This window comes from Drosophila suzukii, chromosome 2L (genome assembly GCF_043229965.1).
Source record: "Drosophila suzukii chromosome 2L, CBGP_Dsuzu_IsoJpt1.0, whole genome shotgun sequence".
Lineage (NCBI taxonomy): Eukaryota > Metazoa > Arthropoda > Insecta > Diptera > Drosophilidae > Drosophila > Drosophila suzukii.
This window is the reverse complement of record NC_092080.1, coordinates 17,624,626-17,643,798: the sequence shown is the minus strand read 5'-3', so window position 1 is coordinate 17,643,798 and position 19,173 is coordinate 17,624,626. Positions and strand designations below refer to the sequence as shown.

The following is a 19,173-nucleotide window of genomic DNA, read 5'->3' as shown; positions in this document are numbered from 1 at the left end:
TATATTTTATAAACTTAGCCCATTCTTAATCAATTTATTATACAAAAGAAATCTCTAAACATATTTTTTTAAACTCAGACTTCGTTAAAATAAAATAGATGTTGAATTTATAAAGACTTATTTTAGAATTTTGTAGAGCATTCGTAGTACAAGGTTTATTATTATTGAGATATTTAAAAAAAAAAACAAGGAAGAACGCTATAGTCGAGTACCTCGACTATAAGATACCCGTTACTCAGCTATATGGAGATATGCAAGCAGCAAAGCGAGATTAAAATGCGCCACCTACCGGCGGTATACAGATTTAAGCGTTATGGGCGTTAGAGTGGGCGTGGCAAATTTTTTTTTGGATCAATCGATAGGTATTGATGAGAACAATACATTTCAGTTAAAATTTTTATTCTAGCATCCAAACTGTAGGAGCCACAGTTTTGGGCGGTTTGTGGGCGTTAGAGTGGGCGTGGCAGTCTACTGAAACAAACTTGCGCTGCGTAAGAAGCTCAGGAATCTGTACGCCAAATCTCAATAGCCTAGCTCTCATAGTTTCCGAGATCTCAGCGTTCATCCGGACAGACAGACGGACAGACGGACAGACGGACATGGCTAGATCGACTCGGCTAGTGATCCTGATCAAGAATATATATACTTTATGGGGTCGGAAACGCTTCCTTCTGCCTGTTACATACTTTCCGACGAATCTAGTATACCCTTTTACTCTACGAGTAACGGGTATAAATACACAAATGCTTTTTCGTATTTGAATATTTTACAACGTTTTTGCTTTTAAGCACTTTATGTTTTATACATCATTAAAATATTTAGAGTGTGTAGAGTTTTAAACGATTTTAAAGTATGTTTAGCTGATAATATCTCCAGAGTTATAATAACGAATAATTATTTTTCATTTATTTTTTGTATTTAACGGCTGTTTCACAAATGTCCTGAAACCTCAGTGACTTATGGCTAATTTGCATTTACATTTGCCCCCGTTTGACAACTTGGCAGTCGGCTCCCAGCGGATTTCAGCCACCTCCAATACCCAAGACCCAACCCCCATATCAACTGCCTTCTCTTCCATCTATAAGCTCTTAATGTGACAGACGGCCAATTTTTGTCGGCTTATTTATTTCCAAAGTGGGTCCGACCGGGCCAGCGGCGATTTTCACACTGATTAATGGGCACGTGTTTCACATGGCGTTGAGTGTTGTACAGTGCAGAGCGACCTGATGCAGATTGAAGCTATAGCTTCGGCTTTACCTAGTTAATATCTGGCCATAAATATCGCTGGCAGTGCAAGTGTTTGCCAATTAGCGAGCAAATTGCATACGACCGTGGAAGTCTGACGCAAAATCTCGCTGTCCAGTCCCGAAATGCGATGCATAAATTAGAGGGTGCATACGAAAACAGCCGTCGAATGAAATGAAGCCTAATGAAATGTTTGGGGCTCAATTTGTGGGCATTTTCAATTGGGCTTTTATCGGGTGTTAAGTGGCTGTCTGAGTAGCAGTCAAAAGGCAGGGTTTCTCTGCGAAGGGAGGATTAAATAAAAATTGGTATTACACAATGTTTATTTTCGTATTCTTAAATTCTTCTAAGAAAATGTTTATTTTTGGTAAGAGATTCTGAGTACTATTATTTTTAAGAAAATATTTTTCATTCCCAAAACCGTTGTAAAATTCTTTATAAAACGTATCAAATGTTATAAACAAGTCAAAATTGTGCTATAGTTTTGCATATTTTCATTCGTGCGCGTAAATTCTTTACGCCAAAATAGGCGAGCCATTTATTTGGACCCTTCATCAACAATAAACTCAGTGGACCCCCCACACACACATTGTTTATAAACCCCAGCACACAAATTTAGAGCAAATGTATCTGTTAATTATATAAGCAAACTGCCACACTCATAAACAAACTCATGTACGATAACCTCATGGATAAATAAACAGCAAAAATATTTGCGTAAAATAAAAAATGTCATTTATGGCTGAGTAAATAATACACAAAATATTTTTGGGCATGCAAAAGCAAGGCAGAAAATGTTCTGGCTTTTGTTTCGGTTTTTTGTTCACCGTGCGGTTGGCCAGAAAGTTGAATAAATAAATTTAATTATATGCAAACTACAACACGGCAATCAAGAACTTCATAAAACTAATAAAAACAACAGCGATTTGCTGGCCACAACGATTTAATAATTTAAGCGATAAATCTTAAAGGCCAGAAACTTTGAACATCGATCAGTTAGGAGGAGGTGTCCCACCTTGGTTCTTGGGCTGGGATTACGCCAGAGCCAGAAATTGAATTATGCCCAGACACACGCAGTCGAGAATTTGACTTGCGGTCCGAGGGGAAATTATGTAGACGAAGTGGCCTAGACTAAAATGGAGTGGGGAGCGGAGAGCAATAAAAGAGAAGTGCATAATGGAGTGGAGAAAAAATGGGACAGAAACAAGTGGGGAAAAAAGGTCCTGGAGGTTTTTGTTATGGACCAGTTGCATCAGGGTTTACTTTCTTAATTATTTTCCCTTTTAAGACTAAACAAAGGTTCTAAGCGATTCAGATAACAATGCAATGTCTTTTTAAAGAAGACTTTCTATTTCTTTTTCATGGCTATCCTTCATAATTTGTATAGCCTGGAATTAACTTTGAATACATTTATATTTTTCACACCATCCACTTTCTGGTTATACCTAAAATAATCCAAAATTCGGCGACCTTTAATATCCTTTCAAAAATCCCATATAAACTTTGTATAATTTTAATTTAAAATTGAAGTCAGAAAGCTCCATTGACAAATTAAAAAAAAAAATGCAGTGCAAATATCGAAATCCTTAAATAAATTTTAACAGGTGGCAAGAATTCTATAAACTGGTAAAACAGCATTATATGAAACCTTCAGCCACAAGTCAAAACGTTTATAAAATTCACGTTGTTTTATTTCGCTGCACACATAATTCTCTTTAGTTCCACATGAATTGGATAATTTAAGTGGTATAACACACATCCAACACACAACTCGGGGAAATTAAAACATTTGTAAACACTCGTTATTAGGTTGTACCATCATACAATTTTAATTTTAATTATGTAATTGTTTAATGGGAAGCGGGAAGAGGTCATAAAACCGACACCGAAAACCGATGAAGATTACGGCTGTAAACAAAAATAAAAATGTAATTTGGCTAATTTCAGTTAATATGAAAACTACAACTAAAATGCAGCTAGCCGCAGACGAAAAAGGGAAAAGACCTTAAAAGCGTGTAATTTAATTTAATGCAGTGGCAGTTGAAACAGCAACAATTACTGAAATAAAAAACAAGCCCAAAAGCAACAACTAAATGTGGCGCGTGAATAAATGTGGAAAATGTTGCAACATTTCGACCATTTTGGCTCAAATGCGATACATGCGATGCAATCGCCGCCAAATCGCTCAACCGAATGGTCGGAATGGTGGGGTGGAGGGTGTACATTTAACTTATATCACCGACAACAAAACAAAAATTTGTTACTGCTAATAAAGTTGTTGGTAACAGCAACAAAGTGGCTCCAAAAATTGTTGTGTTGCCAAAAATCAACTGAGCAGCGCCGAAAAGACAACAATAACGTATTGCTTAACAAAAAACAAAAAAACACAAAACAAAACACTGAAGAAACTCCCGGCAAATAAAAGAAAATTAATAGGCGTCTTTGACTGTATCATTGTTTACTTTTATTTTTTTATTTTTTCTTGCTGCTCTGGCGCTCTTGGCCAACAATCGGAAGTGCAAAATTAAAGCCCAGACGAAAAGCGGCTAAGAAGTGGCCGAGAGGCAGACAAACAAAGGAAGTTGGAGCGGTGGAACGGAAGTAATAGGCAAAATGGGAGTGATGAGGAGAGGAAGTGTGTTTAGTCCGACTGAAGTCTGACCCCTAGTTTGAACCCTTAGAAGTTCACTTGGTAATTAGTTTCCCTCGCAAAAGTCCGTTTTTCAAATGTCAACTATTCCCATAAAATAAGTCTTAAGGTTTCATGTCTGTAGAGTTAAATTTTATAAAGTACCAGCCTCTGGTATTAGGATCAGTTTTCCAGCATTCCATTCTTATTGTTATGCTTAAAAATATCTCTTGCTAAATAATTCATAATTGCATAACTGCATAGGTAAACTTATCAGAAAATAGTTTCCTTACTTTTAAATTTTCCAGCAATTAGTTCACATTATTATACTTATCAGAAAATAGTTTCCTCTATTTTATTTTTAAACATCCCAAATTAATTATCTTTATCTTTCTTTTCTTTCAGGTAAGCAAATGATTTTCAATTCCCGGAATCCAAATTTTTGCCTTAACTCTTTGTTGGCATGGAGATTCAGTTGTGTGTAATAAGTTTCCAACGAAAACCAATAATTTTCCCATGGAGCAAATAATAACTAGCTGTAACGTCTTGTTTCTCGCCCCCAAACCATCCGTTCCCACAAAACTATACCGAACTCGGAAAGCGTCAAGCGAAACACTCTCGAATCACTGCTACAGCTTCCGTAATTCAATAAATATTTTATTGTATTCAATATTTGGTGGCCAATATGCAATGTTCAGTCAGCGGTGACGTTGTGTTTTAGGGTATATTAGCTGTTGCCAGACCTTCAAATAAGTATGAGAAAAGATGATTTATTGGTTGATGTATTAAACTACAGTTATAATATTGAATTCATTAAAATAGGTTCAATAATTTATACACAATGAAGAATTTCTTATTAGCTAGCTTTTTTGAGAATCGCATAGAAGGGCGGTGTTGGTTTATGGAATAGTTTATAAAAGATTTTTATTGGATTGCAACAACTTAAATAATTGATTAAATTATAATACTGAATTCATTAAAATAGGTTCAATAATTTATACACAATGAAGAACTTCTTATTAGCTAGCTTTTTTGAGAATCGCGTAGAAGGGCGGTGTTGGCTTATGGAATAGTTCGTAACCTTTTATAAAAGATTTTTATGGGATTTCAACAACTTAAATAATTTATACATAAAAGAAGACAATATGGATAAACTAGAATACTTTCAATGCAAACTTTTCTAATACTCTGAATAATAAATCGTATTATATAAAGCGTATTTTAAATCCGCCTTAACTTTTCCAAATCCATCTTATTTTTGCCCGCTGGCAGTTCGCACTGTCTCGCATTCCTTCACACTTCTCCGAATATTATTTATGTTGTTGACAGGCGGCAAACGATGAAGCTGGGACCAAAAACCGAAACATAAAACCGCCCACTGTCAAACGGCAGCATCCAGATAACGGGACATTGTGCGAACTGCGAATTGCAAACTGCAAAACTGCCACAGGCACTCGCTCTGTGATGGAAAGAGATGGAACACTCAACAAACCATTACCTCTACCCATCTCCCTCTGGCTGGGATCTCTTCTTCATCGGTTCCAAGTTGCAATATTGCGAGCACTTTATTGATAAATGTGGTAATGTGACAAAGATGCTGCGTGCCGCAGATATATATTTATGAAAAGGAAGGCAAAGGTGGAAAGAGATGGGCACAGGCAGATAGAAAGAGGTGGATATATGCCACAGAGCAATATCAAGTGGTTCGCACAAGTGTTGTGGGTTTGCCTGTCAGACAGGCGACAACAAATAATACATGAAATATATTCAGGACGATGGAAAACTTTTGTTGCCGTCGAAAAAGCAAAAAAGATTCCCGATAAAACGTGAGAAACTTGTCGCCATCCAGGCCTTTTGATAAGAAAGTCATGGGACTGGGAACTTGAATTGCAATATGTGTATATTGTACGACGTACGAGTATGTTTTATCGCTTCCAGTGAACCCTTGCCTGGTCGGTCATGCGTTTTTCCTTCACAAAGGGCGATGTTTCATGGCCTCCTGGGAAGGGATCTTTGAAGCCAGAGTTCTTTGGAGCCTAAAGATTGGACGGGAGTTCACGGAACCCTGCTATTTTAGTAAATAAATCTTGAGAATTCAGGGACGTTGTTTTCGTTAAATAAGTGTCAATTCATGGAAAATATCATTAGCCATTTACCTTTTTTGACTACCTTGGATTAGGCTTCACTAAAATTAAAATTAACATAATTGCACATTTACTCGTTTGACTAAAACTAAAATTGTTGACCTAGATTTAACGTACTTACGACATTAGCTTTATTATAATAGTGCTGTTAATATTTTTAAAATTATTTTAGTTGCTTACCTGCCGTCCTTTAAGGCTAATCCCAGTTTTTAGCTTCCAATTAAAAAGAATTAAGCCTCGTAATAACGATAAAAACTAGGTCAGGATTTTTCCCTATAGCAAAAGACTACCCTAACTTTCCTTTTTTCTTTTTATCCCCTTACAACCATTCTCCTTTAATGTTGCGCCCAGAGTTAAATGAAATGGGCTGTTCCATATGCCCGTGGGGCGATAAATATTGCAATAAAATAAATTGAAGTTTAATTAAAATGGGCAGACCACTGCCCATGTTTTCCCCCTCCACCTGTCAGCCTCCCACACAACCTAGGATATAGAATGCGTAATAGCCGAAATGAGAAATGACCAGTCAAAGTGGAATGACAAGGCGAAAAGTCGTTGCAGAAAGTGAGGAGGACCCACTGACCCCTGGGGCCAACCAAATGAAGGAAAACTCAAGGAGGGAAAACTCCACAGAGCGTGGAACTAAAGCCTCTTCTTCTTCTTGGCCACAGGTGTGCCCAAGGCAAAAGCTTTTCATGTTGCGAAGGCGGAAAAAGACAAAAACATTTCCATAAAATTGGCACAAATTGGAGTCTATTTTTGGATGCAGCAGCCAAGAAGAGAATGAAAAGCCTGTGTGTCTGTGACAGAGCACATATTATGAATAATAGCCCCCATACAAAACATGACAATTTAATTATTAGTGAGGCACGCACTTAAAACTCATTAATATTTAAGCCTAATTCAATCAATTTTCGAGAGTGAAATGTGGGCTATAAACTGTATTGTCATATACGGCATAAGCAATTTTAATTAGTAGTGACCAAGTGGCACTCAAGTGACACCTGAAGAGCTGCTCTAAATGGAACACTCCCATTTCTCAGACACCTTTTGAGGCCACCCGAGTGGAAGAGACATAAAAACCAGCCACAAAAGGTGGCTTTAATAATGAGCCAAGGAGCGAGGCCATAAAACACAGACTGAATGGGATCTGCTATGCAAAAAAAAGAAATGTATATAAGGGAGGAGTAGGATTCATCCATTCATTAAAATTAATTAAAATTATTTTTGTTTGCCATCAATTATTGCAATTTTCCCGCCGCTAACGAGCCAAAATGTCAGGCAATTACAATTCAGCTTGTGACATGGCCAAAATAAAAGGGAGGCGTTGGAGGCGTGGCTAGCGTGTGTGGTCGCCATGTGGAATCCGCTAGAAAGGACAGTGCATTTTTACACCTGACCCCTGACATGAGTTGGGCAAATTAAAAACACATTTTGTGACACGTTCCCCAATGTGTTTCCGTTTCTGTTCCCATTTCGGTTTTTTGTATTTATCGGAAAATGGTTAGCACATGTTCGATGGTGTCAAGGATAACACGACCAGGTCACGGCTCATTAGGCAATAGGAAAAATAAATTAACATAAAAATATCAGAGGAATACATATCCGAAAATGCAATAAACAAGTTTTCCTTTTTGTAGACATAAACAATTTTACAGAAGTCCTACTTCTACTTAGTATGTTCGATATTGTTTTAAAACAAACGATAATGTTAAAATTTATTGTAGGTACATTTGAAAAAATGGATACATAAAATCTTAAATGCTACTAAAAAAATTTTAAAAAATTAAAAGAATCCTATTCTAAATAGTTTTAGGTAAAGCCACTTTTTGGTTTATATACCAACTATTTAAGTTTGTTAGCTTACAATCTTATAATAACTAATAAAGCAACATTTCTACCAAGATTCCAGCACCTATTTCAAAGAAATGACTTCTTTCAATTTCATTCTAGACAAACTTTTCATTAGGAACCATCTTAAAGATAAACCATCTGCCTTTGAGAAACTCGAAGCATTTCCTTCTCCAAAAACTTTTCTGTTTTGGCCTTGGGCTGGCTCGTTTCCCCGTTGCCATTTTCTCTCGGAATATTGCTAATATAATTTCATTATTGGCTTTCCTGCCAGCCAGTTGAAAGTCCAAGAGTAAAATTCTCCCAGCGTCATTCGAATCCGTTCTGAAGAAGCTTTTCCACTTGTGACTTTTGACTGTTGGATGGATGACTTTTTGGGGGATTGGGGAAATTGCAGGAGTCCCATTCAGTTCTATAAATAGCTTAAGCCTCGCAAACTTTCTGGGGGGAAACTTTTTGCTATTTTGCATATATAGTCAGTACAGAGCAATTAAATTGGAAAGGCCAATGGATGGTGAGGGAAACAGCAGGACAGGAGCTCACTTAATTGAAAAAATTAACTCCGGACAACAGGCAAATACAAATAGGCAACCGAAAGAGAGCCAGAGGTGCCTTGAAATTGGCTTTAAAGGTGTGTGACAGCAAATTTGCATGGCCCTCACACACATATACCGATGCAGGACTTTCGCACAGGACACACGAAACAGCCAGGACATCCAGATCTAAAAACGTCCGACTCTGGCTCACAATGAATTTGTCAACGTTGATGAAATAAAGTACTTGTCTCTCTCCTGTAAATACCCTATTTTCTAAGGGAACTTGTAACTTATGACTATAGTATAGTATAGTTTTACTTACTAATAGAGCTAAGTCCCTAACAAAATTAGACATGTTCAGAACTAAATACCATTTTTTAAACTATTAAAATCATTAAGAAAAAACTAAAAAAGGTATACCCATCAACCCATTAATTAGTAAAAGTTCCTAACTCTTCTCAGAGTATAGAAACTTCGTTGAAATTGCGAAATCTTCAAATTTCCCAGTTTAACAGCCTGTCTGCGTACTTGTAAGGACTCTCTATGGTATATTTCTTCTTATAGCCCACTCTTTTCCCCCTCTTTCTAACAGAGTGTTCACAATACATTGTAGGGACACTGCACTGTTTATGTGCATGAGAGAGCTCTCTGTGTGTGTTCACTGTCTGCGTTTTGCTCCGGGGCCCGCATGTTGAATTTTTACTCCTCTTTAGCACAACGTTTTTGGCTCTTTAACCCCTCAACTCTACGACCTCTATGGCTTTTATTGGATTCTCATTTTTCAATGCTATCTGAGAGATGTGATCGAAACCAGTTTGCCCGACATTCGATGCCCAATATGCAAATTTTACGAGCAAATTAGTTTACTCGAAAACTGTTGAAATGTGCCGAATGATTGCCTGAATATCCTGATGCACAAACCAAACATTATGCATTCCAATTATGCAAGAACTTAGCCTTTCTGAATTGTTGAGCCAACAAGAAGAGTCTTTGCCAGCAGGATTCTCCCACTGGTTTTCTTTGGCTACATTTCCCCAACCAAAAAAGTTGAAAAGTCTGCAATGCACTGAGAGAAAATAAACTCTCAATGAGGATGCTTATAAACTCGAAGCGGCTAAAGAGGATGTAGGTTGGTAGGGGGCTGCCTAAATTTCATTAAATGAGGAAATTCTAGGGGTGAATTATGGGGAAACGGAGTGGGATTGGTAGTCGTGTGAACCTGTTCAAGTGCTTCGCTTTTTGTTGAGGTAGCCGTATCGAATGGATCTCTCTCATCATCGAAGATAAAATACCCTATTTCTATATTAGCATATATTATGATACTGTTTTAGCTTAAAGGGTGGAAATATTATTATTTTATTATACTGACTAACACTTTTATAACATTCTAAAGGCCTCTGTTATGTGCTAAGTTTATTTAAAGTCCATAGCTTAAGGAATACATATCTCTGTAATATCTTTAAGCATCTTGACACTTGCGCCTACACGAATATATCTACCTCTTCTGTCAGTAAAACGCATTTATAACCTCCTGATGGCTCACGAAACTCCTCGCCGGCAGAGTTGATATAATATCCTTCAGCCCGAGGAGCGAACAAAAAGCGCTGACTATTATACCCACAACAGCAACAAATACGACAGCGACGATGACGTTTTAATTATGTGTGCCTAGAGGGAAAGCGGAAAAGCGGGGGTTGATTTAGGGGGAAAAGCCGAGACACTCGCGAGACAGTTTCAGCAGCATTTTGCATTTCGCAGCTCCTGAACTCAGGACGAAGCTCAACTCGGTTTGTTAATTTGCAAAAGGGTTGGGTAAAAGTGGGCGAATATAGGGGGTGGCAGGAAAAAAATGATTGGTGCGGGGCAACAGGGGAATGAAAAGTGAATTCAAAACGGAAACATTGCAAAAATGCGCCAATGCAGCAAGTGCTTAACTTAAGAGCGGTAGGAAAATGTTGGGTTGAATCTATATTTCCCTACACTAAGCCAAAAATCAACTGAAAATAATAATTTTAGGAAAATTAATTAAAGTTTGTAGCATGCATACAACTTATTTTATTTTATTTAAACGTGCTTTAAAATAGGCCTTTAAAGATTTCTGTGAAATCAGTGTCCTGCAGATTTAACCCCCATCTGCTCTACATCATTTTTCTCTTTTATCTGAGCATTTGGAGCAATTTAACAAGCGTAACAAAAACATGCAAATCTACAAACCTAACTACATGGATATCTGCATACAGTACAGCCAAAAACAAATAAATAAGCCCATAATTGAAAGCAAAATAAATGAAACAGTAGGGATAAAAAAAACCAAAGCAAATGTTAAATATATTTAAAAAATTAAAATCTTCCTAAAATACCTTTAAAAAATATATAATTTTGTTCGCTGATCGTTATAAAACATTATACATTATTTTTCATATAATGAGAGGTCTTATGGTTAAAATATATTTGTATAGGTTCAGATTATTGTGTCACTCCCTAGCCGCATTTTCAAATGAAATGTTAAAAATTCGTGTTTGACCTGCCATTTGCACCATTATTATTTTGACCTCAACTGTGGATACACGCGTATACAATCAGCAGTAGAAATGTTTCGAAAGGGTGTCGTTGTCGCTCCCGTTTTGTGGCTGTTTCTCTTTCTCCCCCTTGAGTGGCCTTTGTGGGCGGTGAAAGGGGTGGCAATGTGGGTGGCAGAGGGGCTGTTAGGGGACAGCCTTTCCCAAGCAATTCCCATTCGAGTGAGGCCTCCACAACATGGGTTAATGTACTTTGCTGCAGCGGCGTCTGCTTGACTGACAGCCTCCCCTAACAGCCTCTTTTCTCCACCACCCCCTTTCCCCTTTCCCACGCCCCACCCACACCCACCACAAAGTCCAACTGGATGGGAAAAAATATACAGAACCGTTGAACATTTCTAACATTTAATTTCGTTCTGTAATTGCGGAAATTTTCATTGAAATGAATTAGCTTTCGCGTTCTTTTTTTGCCTGGGAATTTGTTTTCTTTTTTGAAAGGGGCGAGCAAAGTTAGTTAGTCATGGGTTAACGTCTGCTATCAATGTCATGGCCAAATGAGGCTGGGGTTACAGGAACAATGAATATCTAATCAGATGATGGGTTGAACGACAGAAAAATGTCATGAATTTGTAACACGAATTTTGTTCTTAGGGGTCTTAATTAAAGTGTCACACTGCGCTCTTAAAAAAATAATAATAATTAAGCTTTAAGTTCTCAAAGTGGAATTTTTTTATTAATTTTATTTGGTTATAGAAACGTATAACATCCATAGAATTAAACATTAACTGTATCTTAAAAATTTGGGTATAATTTTGTAGCCTATCACATTATAAACCCACAAAATTACTGTATAAAACCGACAAACCCAAATATCTACTCATTGTTCTTTAAAAACCCATGTTGCCACCTCCTTCACAACCGTAAAATCTATCTCCTAATTTTATGCAGAGAATCCGTTGTACCCTAACCAATTTATAGTTTGTTTTGTTCAATTCTCTATGGTTTGTTTCTGTCAATTGCTGCATATAAAAATTCATTAAATTATGTAAATTTTTTTTTTGAAAATTCACATTTTCAGCCAGAAAAAAATAATTTCAAATCAAACTTTACCAATTGAGCGAACAAATCATAACGAACGAGAATGAGAGGTACAAGATATTGGACCAGAAATTATAAATTCAAACTAAAAAATGTTTTTTTTTTCGGTACTCACCCCTGAAAGGTAGAGTGCTTTTTTAGGGTTGTAGGGTGAGGTGCGACCCTTACATCTCCCTATGCCCCTTTTTTCACTTTTTGGGGTGAGAAACGCGTGCGCAGGCGCCTTTGACACCTGAGAAGACAATTAGAATAAAATAACACAGAAAGAGAGAGCTAAGAGAACCTTACTTTCAAGTGAGCTGCAAATTAAAAAATCATAAAAAAGCCAGAGAAAAAAAATCATTCGGAGAGCGAAAAAAAAAACTGGGTGGAGTGCCTTGTCGACTGGCGACAAATTTGCATAATTCATAAAAAAAGAGAAGGAATTAGAAAAATAAACTAGCCAAGAAGAAGCGGCGGCAGAAAGTGAAGTTAACGAGGGGAGGAAGCCTAGAAGACGCTGATTATCATGATTATGTATGCAAACTCACACACGGCAAAAGAAACAAACTCGGGACAGGTCGAAAGACAATAGAATTATGAGGTGTTGAACGTTGAGTGACTAGCGGAACGACCATTAAAACCTCAGTCGGGGCAACAAGCAGGGGAAAAGAGGGATGGATATGCAGAAAGATAGGCCCTAGAAACAATGGATAGAAAGTTATGGCCAACATTGGAAACTGAAGATGAAGAGTTGCACTCCAGAAAGAAAAGAAAAAACAGAAAAGGAAAACTAAACGAAAACACGGTTAATAAAGCGCTTCGAATGGGAGCAGATCCGAAATAGGTTCAGGTACAAAACCTAAAGATAGAGAGTCAGGCCAGAGGAAGAGGAAATGGAAGTGATGTGAAAATCGAATTGAATTTTAATGATAAGGTTGAGGAGATACTTATTAGTCTGATCGTGGGCATTAGGTCTGCTGTTGTTGCGCTAACGTTGGGATATACGAAATGGGTGTAGACTGTTGAGGCAACAGATGATCCGGTCGAAAAGAAGAAGCTATTAAGTATTATTGCATTCGGTAGGGGTATGTGTTAAGGATAGGACATCATCAGGTAATTTAGGAAAACATAGATGATAATAAATTTATAACATTATATATAATAAAAACATATTTTATCGAGGAGTTCTTTGGCAATTGAAATATAATATTCAATACATTTTATTGATAACATCAAAACTCGTGTTTGAGCGATATTAACATATTTTTGCAATTTATCATCAGTATTAAGTATTTATGTTTATGTAATCCGATTTTACAATTCAAAGGCCTGAGCCAACCTTGTCACGACGACAATTTCTGTATCACACCCCTTTCCACCCAACATCTCCGTAATTTTGATATCTGATCTGTCAGTTCACTGAGCCTGCGCCCAGTTCAGGTGTTAATGACTTATTCTCCACTGCGCACAAAGAGGTGGACAGTCCTATTGTTTGGCGTGTTTTGCATGTGCGACCAACTTGGGTTGGAAATTATAGAAGAGAACTCCCCGAACGGAATTCATAGGCCTATTGTTTGAAGCTGGAAATGGACAGGGGCCAACCCCAAAAACGTAAATAAAACGAGCCTTTTGTGACGCGCTCGTATCCGGTACCGGTATCAAATAATGGCTTGAGCGCAAGTTCAAGTTCGAGTTCGAGCTATAAACCCGGCTTGCAACTCCAACACCGAACTGTGGATCCGGTTTTAAGAAAATTAAAATATCAACAAAGTATTCTATAATGATTCTTAAAAAAATTTAAAGTATTTACCGAATTCTTACATTTATAACCTCCAAGCATGTTGTAGTATGATGATAACTCTTTTATAATTTAAGTGATCGAACATTTTCATCTACCTAGCCCACTGTGCATCAGACCGATCGAACATGCTTCAAAGCGGGGGTTGGAAAACTACAACTACAACTCCGCAGACCTTTTTCCAACGCACACAGAATTCAGTTTAACGATATTCTTCGTGCGGTTAGGTTGTACAAAATCGGGTTCCGTGTCGATTCAGTGGGTCAAGTTCGCTACAATAATTACGAAAACGAAATAAACTGCGAAGCGAAAAGAGCGAATGTATCTCAAAGATACCAAACGAAAACTGGGGAATTTTACAAGTTTATTTGCTCATACTTAGTGTTAACTTTACTGTGCAATGTCTATGGATAAATCCTAACCTAACTTAGCTAACAAATCAAAAACTACCTGCTCTCGAAAAGAAAAGAGCAAATCTTGACCTAAGAAAACACTAAAGAAAAGTGAATTATACCTGGCCAAAGGAAAAGTGCATCTCTACCTGTTCGAAAATCTCACAACTGATCTCAAACAAAATGAAATATTTAACGCATACACATAAGGAATCCTACACATTGGTGGCACGCAAACGCTACATGAAAAATCTGCTGTATGTATACTTTTTGTAATAAGGTTCAAGAATTTTGATTTCAAAGTATAAGAATAGTTGTAGATAGGTTCAACAATTCCACATTGATCTCCTTTCAAGTAATTTATGTTCGCCTTCGTTTATTAAACAAACCCCATTCATTACCTTCCATATCTAGGCATAAATGTCATGTAAGCAAATATTGACAACAGTCCCTCTATCTCTTATTATGTCTCTTTATGTCGCTCTGTGACATATGCAAAAATTATGCAAATTATTTGATTTGCCATTTGAATTTGGAATGGGCCTTAATTAGGCCTGTATGCCTGCCAATATGCACTCGACAGGATTCCGATTCCGATTGCAATTGGGAGGTATTTGGGAGTGCGCTCTAAATAGGCATAATGCATAAAATATGCAAATATCCCCTATACCAATCCCTTTATTTTTGCAAACCATCAAATGTCATTTGTTTTCGGGGGTTTGTATGCTCGGCGTGAAATACAGACCGCAAAAATCGCGAATGAGTTATGGATTATCGGTAGGTAAAAAAGGGATATCTAAGACCTTGCAAAGATCCCGTTTTCGAAAAACCTTAAGGCCAAGGAAAACCTTTTTGTCAGTTTCTTGGGCTGTTTTGTTAATTAAATTTATGATTAATGAACGATAGTGCTGATGATGATGATGATTATGGTTTTCCCATTTCCTTACCCTAACAGCTGTGAGAGGGGTAACTACAAAAAAAAAATGCAGGGAAAACGTGTAAGGTGATATGGCTTAACCCTTTTTGCGTTTTTATTTTCGCACCCTCGTTAGGCGTTCTTTTTGCGGATTTGTTTTTTGCAAGTCAGCTAAGTCAACAGAGGAACTTCTGTGATAATCAATTGGCTGGGATCGGGTGAAAAATCTAAAAATAAGACGAAACCGTTAAGCCAATCCCACACATGCATATCCGTCTGGCCAAAATGGGAATCCCCTCGGGGGCCCATGATCTCGAAGTAGAGTTCAAAAAGTGCGCAGACGTGCAATCATAATTTGCCCAGCTCCATTCGACTCCTAATTTTTTTGTGCCCGCACCCAGACAACTGTTTCCGGGGCGGGGGATGCGGGGTTAAGTTAACCCACTGCTTGTAAATGGTCAAAAGACATGCAAGCAACAGCAGCCAACATAATTAGAAGTCTGCAGTTGTGGAGGAAGTTGCATTAGCAGGCAATCAAAATAATTCGAGGCGTTTTATTAGCGGACGAGTGTGGAAAAACGAGCGCACAAATCGCGAGCGTTTTTCCTACCGTGTGTAAAGAAATATCTGGTTAATTTAATTTTAGTCACGTAAATTTTGTTTTAATTATTTTATATATCCTCAATTCAAAATGCTAAAACTTAAAAAGATTTTAAACTCACAAAAGATTGCTCTTGAAAAACTCAAACTAGTTTTGAAAGAAACTTGACTCAATAAAAATTAGGCCGCATAAAACGCGCACGAGTCGCTTGGAAACCACTAGAAATTTTCTATTGCATGCGCAAGTCATTAGAGCTTGCTTTAGGTTCTATGGCAGTGAGCTCGTTAAAAATTTAATAAAAATAAACCCACAATATAGCACAACCAACATAAGTAGGAGCCATAATAAAAATATATTGCCTCGACAAAGACGCGCGCGAATCGCTGGCGGCTTTAAACGCGTTACCAGCACATGTTTATCCCCGAGTGCGGTAATAATCACCCGTCGACGTTTAACCCACTAACACGGACTTGCCACACACTGGCAATTAAGCATTTAATTTAATCAGCCCAATACGGCCATCCATCAATCGCGTTATGCCGCCAACCCGACAATCCGGCAATCCCTCAATGTCGCATCTTTGTCAGATTTTAGATATCAGATTTTCGGCTGTGGCGGAAATGCGTTGCAAATTTCCAGCGGGGCGATTACAATGGATAATGTTTATTTTTAGTTGAGCCAACATCAAGCAATCCCGCTACAACAACCCACATATTTCCTACCGCTTGGCAATAATTGGAAATTAACGACACCCCGAGGCGAAGATTTGACACCAAAGATTGCAAGTCGCGACCTTCTTGTTGTCGCCCACATAACATTTCGGGGAGTTGTATGCCAACCTATTAGCCAAAGTCAAAAAGCCACAGAGCTATGACTAAGGTGTGCGAACACGACACCTGGCCAAAAGGAAAAGCGCGCCAAAAATTTTGGTCAACGATTTTTGGTAAGGTGACAAAATGGGGATGTATGGTAAATAGGGAGCTTAAGTTCGGCGCGTGCATTATGAAGAAGCGCGTGCCTTGTCCGCATTAATTTCACGCCAAGGAACTCAGCTACACTGGAAAAATATATATATGTTAAAATAAGAAAACCAAGGGAATTAAAAAAAACTACATCACAAATTTTTAAAAGTTCGAAAGCCTTCCTAAAGTGCTTTGAACTTATTATTTATTATTAAACTAATTATTAAAATTGATGATATATTCAAAAAACATATTGAAATCTTTAACCAACATATTTTAAAGACTACTTTCTTAAGAAAAAATTAATAAAGACTTATAAATTAATCAGTTAAACAATTTTTTTGTATATTTAATGAGTCAAGAAATGAGTTTAAGAAATGAATTTTAAGATCATAAGTATTTCCTGCGAGTGCAAGACAAAGGGAAGAAGGCCAAGACAAAAACAGAGCCTTCCGTGGCCTTATAAATAGCCATGCTAACTGACTGACTGACGCGCATCATTAATATGCAAAGTGGCTCAGCTGGAATCAGCCCCCCCTTTTACCATCCAGTAACCGACCTGTAAGAGGCATTAAAAGTATCAACGTTTAAACGGTTATTACCAGCATTTTCATGCTGCATTTGCACTGGCCGAAACGGGAGGAAAACATGGCCAACAACAGGTTGTTCGGAACCCCCTTTTCTGTAGTTCCCCAAACGACGGCAATTGCGTGTCAAATTGAACTTGACTGGAGGAACTAAGTGGGGGAATCGAAGCGACTTGTTTGGGGAAAGGTGGCCAGAATAAATGGGTTGTTGACGTTGCTCGAGTCGCCTTTTTCGAATATTTACATATATATGTTCTGCATATTTATCAAGACTTCAGAGGAAAGGTAATTATGCAATGACTTCGTTGGTAATGGGGGAAATCAACATGGTTTCTTTTAATTGAAATAATTAGTTAGGTTTTTTTTTAAGAAAAAGTAAAAATAACTAACAAATGAGTTCGTTCCTTGCCACAACATGACTTTTAAACTCTCCCAGTTAAAAGTTGCAGAGGTTGCAGCTTCAATTGAACCCTTTGCTAATTCTTCAAAAGGTCATTTTTAACTATCCCATTTGAAACTCATCCCAAAGGAAACATTGAACTCTACCATAATGATCATTATACTGCCCAGAATCCCTGCCCTACAACTCACCTCAGAAACCCTTTTATCTTTTCCTTCGAAAACTGACAGCAATTTGGGTCTACTTAGTCCCCTAATCTCAATTTAAAATTTCAAAGGATTCTGGGAAAATCTTTTCCGCTGACCACACACAGCTGCTCCTGGAAAATTTTCTAATAAATATTCCTTATCCTTGGCTACACTTTCACTTTTAACTTTCTTTTCTGCGATCGGGCAGCAATAAATTTCCTAAAGCTGTCAGCAAATAAAGTGAAAAACAAGTTCCGCCAAGAAAATGTCCAAGAAATTGTATAAATTTTACCCCAAAAAAAGGTGAAATAAATACGCTGAACGATTAAAAATATGTAAATCAAGCAAGGAACCCGATTCAGCCAATAAAACTTTTTTCAAAGGCGCCGGAGGAAACTTTTCCGGCAAATTTGTGGCTAATTTATGAGACCAGCTCAGGTAAGAAAAAATGGGAAATGAGCTGAAACTAGAAAGGTTTGGCTGTACCAGGATAAGAAAAGGATATCATTTTTATAGGAGTCTTCGAGTGTCTGGAACGTGTTGCATTTATGAGGTTGAACGAAAGAGGAAACGGGTTCCTTTTTTATGTGCGCCTTGCACAACCCCCTTTTATCGGGATTTTCTCTTTTCCAACAGACAAAAGGAAACTGGGCAGAGGCAAGTTTTCCACCCGGCAGCGGAAATGAGAAAAACTTGTGCGAATCCTTTTCGCTTGGATCTCAGCGGCTGTCTTGGAACTAATTTTAATGACAATTCACGAGGCGCGGAAGTCGCGACATTCGGGATAATGTGAAAATGAGCAGGGGAGGAACCGCTGGCCAGGCGAAGAAAACGGGGTGTGGCCATCCCTGGAAATGCAGATTTTCCATTTCCCTAAGTCCTTACCCCCTCCACCATTCATTTCCGTGGCTATTTTCTCAGCGGTTACTTTGCAATGTTTGGCAGCCATTAATCATATGTGCGAAAAGGAGTTTACCTTGAAGAATCAGAAACTTAAAACTGTACTATTCTATAATGATATTTTAAACCAGAGACCTCATAAAATAAATATCGTTTTGATTAAAGCAACATTACATTTAAAACATGTATTTTTTGAGCTCTAAAAAAATATGTATTTTTATTTGAGTGAAAGGATACGATTCCTGTTTAAAAATTAAGTTAAAGCTCTTAGAAGATTTTAGTTAACTTAAAACTTCAGAAACTTAAAAATGTATTGTTCTATAATTATATTTTAAACCAAGGACCGTATGTAACAATTATCATTTTGATCAACATTACAATTAAAACAAAACTTTTTTGAATTAAAAAAAAATGGTAATGATTAT

The 19,173-nt window shown here is 37.5% G+C and overlaps 1 protein-coding gene across 6 annotated transcripts in view; it reads left to right on the top strand.

Moving 5' to 3' along the window:
• The window catches only part of RapGAP1 (Rap GTPase activating protein 1), an 88,762-nt gene that overhangs the window by 24,345 nt on the left and 45,244 nt on the right, over positions 1-19,173 (top strand). The window contains exon 1 of one of the 6 annotated variants that reach the window (XM_017088135.4): positions 14,363-14,451. The exons of the other annotated variants lie outside the window; for them this stretch is intronic. Coding sequence (XP_016943624.3) covers positions 14,378-14,451 — 74 coding nt within the window. The 5' untranslated portion in view covers positions 14,363-14,377. Of the gene's footprint in view, positions 1-14,362; positions 14,452-19,173 lie in introns of those variants that run through there. 6 annotated transcript variants of the gene reach the window in all.